The 11,225-nt window shown below is 54.8% G+C and overlaps 1 protein-coding gene across 1 annotated transcript in view; it reads left to right on the top strand.

The window, feature by feature from the left end:
• Positions 1–1,992: 1,992 nt before the first annotated feature.
• The window catches only part of LOC140496086 (tripeptidyl-peptidase 2-like), a 134,982-nt gene continuing 125,749 nt past the window's right edge, over positions 1,993–11,225 (top strand). Inside the window, exon 1 of the mRNA XM_072595620.1 lies at positions 1,993–2,209. Within this exon, the coding sequence (XP_072451721.1) occupies positions 2,015–2,209 (195 nt within the window). The 5' untranslated portion in view covers positions 1,993–2,014. The remainder of the gene's footprint in view (positions 2,210–11,225) is intronic.

Genomic DNA, 11,225 nt, shown 5'->3' with positions numbered 1-11,225 from the left:
GTCAATAAATGCTAGGCAAACCATATCGCACAAATGAATAAAAATAATTGCTCTTATCCCGTAGATAGCAATGGTCCATTGAACAGGATGGTTGCCGAGGGCAGGACAGTAGATCTAGTCTGTGTGGATTTCAGTAAGGCATTTGATAAGGTTCCACATGGTCAGCTGCTCTGGAAGGTTGCCATGGTTACCCTGCTAATATGCCCTCCCCCAATTAACATGACCTCTGTTGCCATGACCCCCCATTACTATGACACCTGTTACTATCTACACCCCATTACCATGTCCCCCATTACCATGCCCCCGTTACCATGGCACCCCTGTTACCATGCCCTCGTTACCATGACACCCCTGTTACTATGACCCCCATTACCATGCCCCCGTTATTGTGTCCACCCAGTTACCATACCCTTCTGTCATTACCATGCACCCTGTTCCCACCTCCCCTCATTACCATACCCGTGCCCCCATTACCATGATTGCATTACCATGACAACCCTCCCTCGGTTGCCATGCCCTCCCCCCATTAGCATTGTCCCTCATTATTCCACCCCCATTACCATGACCTCCCCATTACCATGCCTGCCCCTCATACCATGACCCCATTACCATGACCCCTCCCCCCCAGGTTGCCATGACCTGCCCCATTACCATGCCACCCCTAATTATCATGCCCCTCCTCGTTACCATGCTCCACCTTGTTACTCCAGTTGCCATTCCCCTCCCATTACCATGCCGCCTCCCCCCCACCACACGCTCCCCCCCGTTACCATGCATACACCTCCCCGGTTACCATGCACCCCTCCCGTTACCATGCACCTCCCCCCCAGTTACCATGCACTGCCCCCTCCCCGTTATCATGCACCCCCAACATTGCCATGCACTCCCCCGTTACCATGCCCCCCAGTTACCATGCACCCCCATGTTACCATGCCCCCATTACTATGCACCCCCCTGTTACCATGCCCCCCCAATTACCATGCACCCCCCCTTACCATGCACACCCCCATTACCATGCACCTCCCTGTTACCATGCCCCCGTTACCATACACTCCCCATTACCATGCACTCCCCCATTACCATGCACTGCCCTGTTACCATGCACCTCCCTGTTACCATGCACCTCCCTGTTACCATGCCCCCGTTACCATACACTCCCCATTACCATGCACTCCCCCATTACCATGCACTGCCCTGTTACCATGCACCTCCCTGTTACCATGCACCTCCCTGTTACCATGCCCCCGTTACCATACACTCCCCATTACCATGCACTCCCCCATTACCATGCACTGCCCTGTTACCATGCACCTCCCTGTAACATGCCCCCGTTACCATGCACCCCCCCCATTACCATGCCTGCCCAGTTACCATGCACCTCCCGGTACCATGCCCCCTGTTACCATGCACCTCCCTTTTACCCTGCCCCCATTACCATGCACCTCAATTACCATGCACTCCCCCCGTTAACTTGGAGCCCAGTTACCATGTACCCCCTGTTACCATGCACCCCAATTACCATGCAACCCAACCCCCCCCCCCGTTACCAAGCCCCCACGTTACCTAGCACACTCCTCCATTACTATGCCCCCCCCAGTTACCATGCATTGCCCTGTTACCATACACACCCCTTTACCATGCACCCACCCCTGTTATCATGCACAACCCTCCATTACCATGCCCCCCCCCCGTGGTTACTATGCCCACCCCGCGGTTGCCATGACCCCCCCCCTTCCCCCCCCCCCCCGGTTGCCATGACCCCCCCCCCCGGTTGCCATGACCCCACCCTCCCCCCCCCCCGGTTGCCATGACCCCACCCTCCCCCCCCCCCCGGTTGCCATGACCCCACCCTCCCCCCCCCCCCGGTTGCCATGACCCCACCCTCCCCCCGGTTGCCATGACCCCACCCTCCCCCCCCCCCGGTTGCCATGACCCCCCCCCCCCCCCCCGGTTGCCATGCGGCGCCCCCGGAAGTGTCGTCAGGCGGGTGTGCTGTGCGCTGGTCCGGGCCCTGATGATGGCTGAGTCTGTGGGAGCGGGGAAGGAGCGGGGTCCGGGCCCGGGATCGGGGTTCCCTCTGCACGCGCTGATTCCCAAACAGGAGACCGGGGCCATGAGCTTCATCAGCCGCAGGCCTGAGTGTGATGGCCGCGGCACCGTGATCGCCATCCTGGACTCGGGGGTGGACCCGGGGGCGCCGGGCCTCCAGGTACCGGGGCCGAGAGGGGGTTACCCCCGGGGGGGGGAGGGGGAGGAGGGGGAGGAGGGGGAGGAGAGTGAGGGGGTTACACCTGGGGGGGGGGGTGGGGAGGAGAGTGAGGGGGTTACACCCGGGGGGGGGGGTGGGGAGGAGAGTGAGGGGGTTACACCCGGGGGGGGGGTGGGGAGGAGAGAGTGAGGGGGTTACTCCTGGGGGGGGGGTGGGGAGGAGAGTGAGGGGGTTACACCCGGGGAGGGGGGGGGCAGGGGTGAGGGGGGAGTGAGGGGGTTACACCCGGGGGGGGAGGGGGAGGAGAGTGAGGGGGTTACACCCGGGGGGGGGAGGGGGAGGAGAGTGAGGGGGTTACTCCTGTGGGGGGTGGGGAGGAGAGTGAGGGGGTTACTCCCGGGGAGGGGGGGGGCAGGGTGAGGGGGGGAGTGAGGGGGTTACACCCGGGGTGGGGGCGGGGAGGAGAGTGAGGGGGTTACTCCCGGGGAGGGGGGGGGGCAGGGTGAGGGGGGAGTGAGGGGGTTACACCCGGGGGGGGGGGGGGAGGAGAGTGAGGGGGTTACTCCCGGGGAGGGGGGTGGGGAGGAGAGTGAGGGGGTTACTCCCGGGGGGGGGGGGGTGGGGAGGAGAGTGAGGGGGTTACTCCCGGGGGGTGGGGTGGGGAGGAGAGTGAGGGGGTTACTCCCGGGAGGGGGGGGGGGGGTGGGGAGGAGAGTGAGGGGGTTACTCCCGGGGGGGGGGGGGGGGGGTGGGGAGGAGAGTGAGGGGGGTTACTCCCGGGGGGGGGGTGGGGGGTGGGGAGGAGAGTGAGGGGGGTTACTCCCGGGGGGGAGGGGGGTGGGGAGGAGAGTGAGGGGGTTACTCCCGGGGGGGGGTGGGGAGGAGAGTGAGGGGGTTACTCCCGGGAGGGGGGGGTGGGTGGGGGAGGAGAGTGAGGGGGTTACTCCCGGGGGGTGGGGGGTGGGGAGGAGAGTGAGGGGGTTACTCCCGGGGGGGAGGGGGGGTGGGGAGGAGAGTGAGGGGGTTACTCCCGGGGGGGAGGGGGGTGGGGAGGAGAGTGAGGGGGTTACTCCCGGGGGGGAGGGGGGTGGGGAGGAGAGTGAGGGGGTTACTCCCGGGGGGGGGTGGGGAGGAGAGTGAGGGGGTTACTCCCGGGGGTGGGGGGGGGTGGGGGAGGAGAGTGAGGGGGTTACTCCTGGGGGGGGGGGGGGGAGGGTGAGGGGGTTACTCCTGGGGGGGGGGGGGGGAGGGTGAGGGGGAGGGGGGGGAGGGGGGGAGGGGGGTTACTCCTGGGGGGAGGGAGGGGGGGGAGGGGGGTTACTCCTGGGGGGGGGGGGGGGAGGGGGAGGGGGTTACTCCTGGGGGGGGGGGGGGGGGAGGGGGTTACTCCTGGGGGGGGGGGGGGAGGGGGAGGGGGTTACTCCTGGGGGGGGGAGGGGGAGGGGGTTACTCCTGGGGGGGGGGGAGGGGGAGGGGGTTACTCCTGGGGGGGGGGGGGGGGGGGGAGAGGGGGAGGGGGTTACTCCTGGGGGGGGGGGAGGGGGAGGGGGTTACTCCTGGGGGGTTGGGGGGGGGGAGAGGGGGAGGGGGTTACTCCTGGGGGGGGGGAGGGGGAGGGGGTTACTCCTGGGGGGGGGGGGGGGGGAGGGGGAGGGGGTTACTCCTGGTGGGGGGGGGGGGGAGGGGGAGGGGGAGGGGGTTACTCCTGGGGGGGGGAGGGGGAGGGGGAGGGGGAGGGGGTTACTCCTGGGGGGGGGGGGGGGGGGGAGGGGGAGGGGGTTACTCCTGGGGGGGAGGGGGTTACTCCTGGGGGGAGGGAGGGGGAGGGGGTTACTCCTGGGGGGGGGGGGGGGAGAGGGGGGAGGGGGTTACTCCTGGGGGGGGGGGGGGGGGAGGGGGAGGGGGTTACTCCTGGGGGGGGGGGGGGGGAGGGGGAGGGGGTTACTCCTGGGGGGGGGGGGGGGGAGGGGGAGGGGGTTACTCCTGGGGGGGGGGGGGGGGGGGGAGGGGGAGGGGGTTACTCCTGGGGGGGGGGGGGGGGGGGGAGGGGGAGGGGGTTACTCCTGGGGGGGGGGGGGGGGAGGGGGAGGGGGTTACTCCTGGGGGGGGGGGGGGAGGGGGTTACTCCTGGGGGGGGGGGGGGGAGGGGGAGGGGGTTACTCCTGGGGGGGGGGGGGGGGAGGGGGGAGGGGGTTACTCCTGGGGGGGGGGGGGTGAGGGGGGGCGGAGGGTGAGGGGGTTACTCCCGGGGGGGGGGGGGGGAGGGGGAGGGGGTTACTCCCGGGGGGGGGGGGGGAGGAGAGTGAGGGGGTTACTCCCGGGGAGGTGAGGGGGGAGTGAGGGGGTTACTCCCGGGGGGGGGCAGGGTGAGGGGGGAGTGAGGGGGGTTACACCCGGGGGGCGGGGGCAGGGTGAGGGGGGAGTGAGGGGGTTACTCCCGGGGGGGGGGGGGGGGGCAGGCTGAGCGGGTTACTCCCGGGGGCAGGGTGAGGGGGGGGGAGTGAGGGGGTTACATCTGGGGGGGCAGGGTGAGGAGGGGAGTGAGGGGGTTACACCCGGGGGCAGGGTGAGGGGGGAGTGAGGGAGCGAGCATGGACGGGGGGGAGTGGGGGGATTGGTGTGTTTGGGAGAGTGTGAGCAGCCCAGGGGGCACCGGGGCTGCAGGTACCAGGGAGGGGAATGGTGGGGAGGGCAGACTAAGGGGGTACACTCTGTGGGTGCAGGTTCGGGGGGAGGAGAGGGTCTTCCGTGGGATGGAGATCTGGTGACGGTTGTTCACCCTGTTCTGCCCACCCCCCCCAGTCCATCTCTTCCTTCTCTTTCCCACCCCCAACCAAGTCCCCCGGCCGCCTGCCAAACCTGCTGCTAAACCCTCCGAAATCCATCCACACCCTACCTCAGATATCCCTTTCACAAAATACAAAAGGACCTCTTATCCAGGGTTACTGTTAGATTTAATGTTTAACATTATGTTAATGTCTTGTTAGCAAAATGTGGCTGACCTTCCATTGGCTGATTGCCATCAAGTTTCTATTTTTTATTTCAAATATATTCTTTATTCATAAAAATATATTTTATATACATACCGTGGAGGTGCTGGATTGGGCTTAACAAAGTCAGAAGTCACGCAATACCAGTCCTGATAAAGGGGCAGGGCTCCATAACCTTGTGATTTCGAATAAATCTGTTGGACTACAACCTGCTGTTGAGAGTCTGGAAAAGCACAGCAGGTCAAGCAGCACCCGAGGAGCAGGAGAAATGATGTTTTGGGCATAAGAATAAGTTTTTCCAGCACCAGATTTTTGACTCTGATCTCTAGCATTTGCAGTCCTCACTTTCTCCTATAACCTGGCGTTGTGTGACTTCTGACTTTATATACATGGATAGTCACTAGTCACAATTCTATACAGCATCATGTGAATAAACAAACTAACGTTGGACTTAAACTCTATCCAGCAAACAAACCAAAGACATTTCTGACTTGTACAAGATTAGATTTGCATATATTTGAGGGATTGAGAGGGTCCAATAACTGAAAGAACTTTGGTAGAAAGACCTTAAAGCCTGGCCTTTCTCCACTGAGCCTTGGCAGCAGCTACCCCAAGCTGTAATGCATCCCTCAGCACATCGTCCTGGATCTTGAAATATGCCTGTCTGGCTGAGGTCAACTCTGGAAGATCAACAAGTTTCAGTCAGACCAAAGGGCGTCTTTCACTGAATTGATGGTCCTCCAGGCGCTGTTGATATTTGTCTTAGTGTGCTTCCCAGGGAACAGACGGTGGAGCAGAGTCACACATCACAGAACTGTTCTGGACAAACCTCAGTGAGAACCACACCAAATGTATGAGGAGGGAAAGAGTCAATTTGCATTTCTAAAGCAAGCGTTCATAACTTTAGAACTGTCAAAAGCTCGTTACAGCCAAGCTAGTACTTTTGCAACATCGTGGGCCAAAGGGCCTGTTCTGTGCTGTACTTTTCTATGTTCTATGAAACATAGTTAGGAAAAATAAAAATTATGAATAGCAGCAAAATTATGAATAGCAAGATTCCAGAAGAAGGTTTAGTGATGAAAGTTAGCCAGGATATCCAGGAAAGTCTGATTTTTTTTTTCATGTAGTGTCCTAGACTCTACCATCTTCAGCTGCTTCATCATTCATCTTCCCTCCGTCATAAGGTCAGAAGTTTTTCCAGCAACTTCTGTTTTTTTTCTGATTCCCAGTATCCAGTTTTTTATTTTGACAGGGGAAAGTCTCTTGCTCTTTCACAAACAGTTACAATGATCTCTCACATCCACCGAGAAGGTAACAGGACATTGGTTCAATATTTCACCTAGAAGACAGCACCTTTAGCAGGGCAGCATTTTTTCAGTTTTGACCCTGGGTCAATCAGAGATTATATATGTTCTGTGACCACCCTGTTCAGATATGCTGTTAGATAGCTCTGGAGCAGGTGGGACTTATATCGGGATTCCAGGTGCAGAGATGAGATGTTACGACTGCACCACAGAGGCCCTCTTTTACATTATATCATGAAGTGTCTGAGTGAGATTCAAATCTACAACTTTCTGACTTAAGCAAAATGTCTGATTGATTGAATCAAGGCTGTCGGTGAGATATTTACACTTGGGATTTTTGTGTTTCTACAGGGCATGTAATGGAAAATTGACAATTTAGTTGTTTAGACTTCACAGGATAAATTAACTGGGTTTATGAGCTACAACAGGAACATGAAAGATATGCACACCTGGTGTTAATGTCATTTACAGAATCATAGAGTGATATGGTGCAGAATAAGGGCATTCAGCTATCTCCTGTGTCCCTTTGCTGCTATGGTGTTGGAATTCAGGGAGCAAGCTTTAACTACTGTCTCTGCAAGTTTACATTGATGTTTTTCAAATAATTTCAACTCCAGTAATATTAGTGCTTTTCTCGCTGTATGTCCCAAGACAATAGAACACTTTTGACATTTTACCGATATTCTGGAAAATTCTGCAAAGCTCGTTGCATCTTTTGTCAGACCATTGCAGTGATTGGTCTGACTAAATAAGATTTAAAGCATTTTGTTGGGTCACTGGACTCAAAATGTTAACTTTGCTTTCTCTGCAAATCCTGTCAGCTTGCTGAATTTTTCCAGCATTTTTTGTTTGTTTTAGATCTCCAGCAACTGCAGTTCGTTATTTTGTTTAAATTCAAATGTTGATGAAAAGAGAGACAAGTTGCCACTGGTGAGGACATGTGCAAGATGCCAAATTGCATCCAATCACAACAATTTGTAGTGCCTTGACCAATCAGAATGAACTTACCAACCAGTCAGTACCGTTTCCTTTGGAAGGGGTGGGAAGAGGGAGGGATTCAGTTTGTATTGGCTTCATATAACTCTCAGCCACTTACTGTGACTCTGCCTGTCTTTCTGTCTTATTCTCTAAGTGCTCACATGCTTATTAGCACTCCCTTTGTCATCGTCACAATCACTCACTATGTCTGTTAGAGATACTCCTCACTCTCTTTCTCTTTTCATTCATTCACACAGTGTTGCACATACCTATACTCTCACTCTGTCACACACAATCATTCTCACTTTCTTAGACTTGGTGGAAGAAGCTATTTGCAGCCTGCAGTCATTCCTGATGAAGGGCTCTGCCCGAAACATCGATTCTCCTGCTCCTTGGATGCTGCCTGACCTGCTGTGCTTTTCTAGCAACACGCTCTCGACTCTGATCTCCAACATCTGAGGTCCTCACTTTCTCCTGCAATGTGACTGGACCTCTGACATCCAGGGCTTGAGGGAACGAAGGAGCTGTTTTGCAGCCAGTTTACATCAGGAGATGGACATTGACAGGATGGGAAGGAAGTGGGGGGAAGGAGCCATTTCCAACCACTGGTTGAGGAAGTGATAGTAATCTCAAGCAGTCATCCAGGATACCAGGCAAGCATGAATAAAAAGAGGAACATTGTTGATTCTGGGCATCCCTATGTACCAATGATTGATGTTCTTCAGAACAACAGCAGACATTGATTGATAAGCTTGTAAAAAGGGATGGTCTGTGGTGGTGACTGGCTCATCATGATTGACAGAACACTTGGCCAATGAGTTCCACTCCACTACTTAGCGCTTCTGTGACACGCAGCTGGTCCCTGTTGCCATTGCAGGTTTAGGAGTCGCAAGTTTATCAGCCACTCCCACTGGGGATCACAACCCTTGGTTTGGGAAGCTTTCTTCTATGTATTTAATCCAGTGTGGTGAGACTTTTGTGACAAATTAAGAAACAGAGTTGTTGAAGGCTGGGTGAAGTCAACAGCTCTTGAAAAAATTAAGTTGTAACCGTGCTGTTGATTACTTTGTGATGCTCTGTGTTCATGCATTGAACACAGAGGGAGAGGTAATGGCATCTGTACTTGGGGAGAGAATCCTAGTGTTGATCCAGAGCAAGTGAGTTGCCAATCAACGATTTGGCCTATTTATTTTTCTTGCCTCGCTGTGCCTGATTGCTGCTCTCTGACAAGTTGTGAAAGCATGCATACAGAATATCATCCAAAACCATGCGAGGCTACCTGGCAATTTCCCAAGTCTCGCAGGTGATTTATTTGCAGTTAATTTCTTCAATGTTACTGTAATATTTTAAGGAAATGCTTGTAAAATTGTCTCTCATACCAATACCATGTGTATGGAGTTTAAAATGGAAGAGATGGTGGGAAGCTGGAGTTACATATTGATTGTGTGTCATGAGGATAGTGATGGAAACGCATTCAGGACTCATGAGAATAAGACCTTACTCCATTGACCTATCTGACCTTTCTATAAGTTATGAAGAGAAATTGCACAGACTGGATTATATTTTCTTGAATGGTTTGAATGAAAAGTTTGAGTTGTAAGGTGAGAGCAGAAAAAGTTTCCTCTGGTGCTGTCCAAAATTAGAGGTTTTGAGCCTTTGGAGTAGTGTCAGAATGCATTTCTTCAAACACGAAAGTAGAAATTTGGAACACTCTCTCAAAAAGCTCCTGAGATTTGGGGTCGCTTGGAAATGTCAAAGTTAACATAAATTGGTGATTCGTAATGGTGTTAAGGGTGAAGGCGTTAAGCCGGATGGATTGAGTTAACAGATCAGTTGTGTTCTAATTGAGTACTGAGAAAGGTTTTCTGGGTAGAAATATTTCCTCCTCTTCCTGTGTGCCAGTTAGTCAGCTGCCTGGTGTCAGACCTGCACTGAAATTCATTTTAGGTATCCACACTGAACTACTGAGAGATCTCAAAAAAAAATTATTGGAGAAACTCCGGTCTGGTAGCGTCTGTGGAGAAAGAAACTGTTAACTCAAATATGACTGTCCTTCAGAACTTTGAAATGTTTTACTTTGGACATTTTGCTCCAAGAGTGGTGTTAACTGTAGACCTCAGTTCTGTAAACATTGTACTTCTAATTATAGAATAAAACAGCAAAGGAGACTGTTTGTTTGTGCCATCACACCTAGGCCTGCTGTGAAAGAACTATTGTTAGTCCCATTCCTTGCTATTTCTCCAGAGCACTGCATATTTTTCTTTTTCAGTATTTATCCATTTGAAGAGTTTGGTTGAAGCTGTTTTAGCCTCCGTTCCAGTCATTACATTTCAGATAACTATAGCTTTGTGCAAAATCTTCATCCAACTCCTGTTCGTTTGTCACTTGGTTCAATATGTGACCCTCTCGTTACCGGTGTCAAGGAGACCGACTTGACATTGACATTTTTTACAAACCCACCGACTCCCACAGCTACCTGGATTACACCTCTTCCCACCCTACCTCTTGCAAAAATGCCATCCCGTATTCCCAATTTCTCTGCCTCTGCCATATCTGCTCCCAGGAGGACCAGTTCCACCACAGAACACACCAGATGGCCTCCTTCTTTAGAGACCGCAATTTCCCTTCCCACGTGGTTAAAGATGCCCTCCAACGCATCTCGTCCACATCCCGCACCTCCGCCCTCAGACCCCACCCCTCCAACCGTAACAAGGACAGAACGCCCCTGGTGTTCACATTCCACCCTATAAACCTTCGCATAAACCAAATCATCCGCCAACATTTCCGCCACCTCCAAAAAGACCCCACCACCAGGGATATATTTCCCTCCCCACCCCTTTCCGCCCTCCGCAAAGACCGTTCCCTCCGTGACTACCTGGTCAGGTCCACACCCCCCTACGACCCACCCTCCCATTCTGGCACTTTCCCCTGCCACCGCAGGAACTGTAAAACCTGCGCCCACACCTCCTCCCTCACCTCTATCCAAGGCCCTAAAGGAGCCTTCCACATCCATTAAAGTTTTACTTGCACATCCACTAATATCATTTATTGTATCCGTTGCTCCCGATGTGGTCTCCTCTACATTGGGGAGACTGGGCGCCTCCTAGCAGAGCGCTTTAGGGAACATCTCCGAGACACCCGCATCAATCAACCAAACTGCCCGTGGCCCAACATTTCAACACCCCCTCCCACTCTGCCGAGGACATGGAGGTCCTGGGCCTCCTTCACCGCCGCTCCCTCACCACCAGACGCCTGGAGGAAGAACGCCTCATCTTCCACCTCGGAAGACTTCAATCCCAGGGCATCAATGTGGACTTCAACAGCTTCCTCATTCCCCCTCCCACCTCATCCTAGTTTCAAACTTCCAGCTCAGCACTGTCTCCTTGACTTGTCCGGACTTGCCCGACCTGTCTATCTCCTTTTCGACCTATCCACTCCACCCTCTCCTCCTTGACCTATCACCTTCATCTCCTCCCCCACTCACCCATTGTACTCTATGCTACTTTCTCCCCACCCCCACCCTCCTCTAGCTTATCTCTCCACGCTTCAGGCTCACTGCCTTTATTCCTGATGAAGGGCTTTTGCCCGAAACGTCGATTTTGCTGCTCCTTGGATGCTGCCTGAACTGCTGTGCTCTTCCAGCACCACTAATGCAGTATATGGTGGATGAGGTGCCAAACATAGATACATGCACACATGTTGTACGGAGATTGTTTACTAAGGTTATTTTTGTGCATTTGTAGG

This window comes from Chiloscyllium punctatum, chromosome 25 (assembly GCF_047496795.1).
Source record: "Chiloscyllium punctatum isolate Juve2018m chromosome 25, sChiPun1.3, whole genome shotgun sequence".
NCBI classification, from domain to species: domain Eukaryota; kingdom Metazoa; phylum Chordata; class Chondrichthyes; order Orectolobiformes; family Hemiscylliidae; genus Chiloscyllium; species Chiloscyllium punctatum.
Note: the sequence above shows the minus strand (reverse complement) of the source record. Positions and strands in the feature narration are given on the sequence as shown.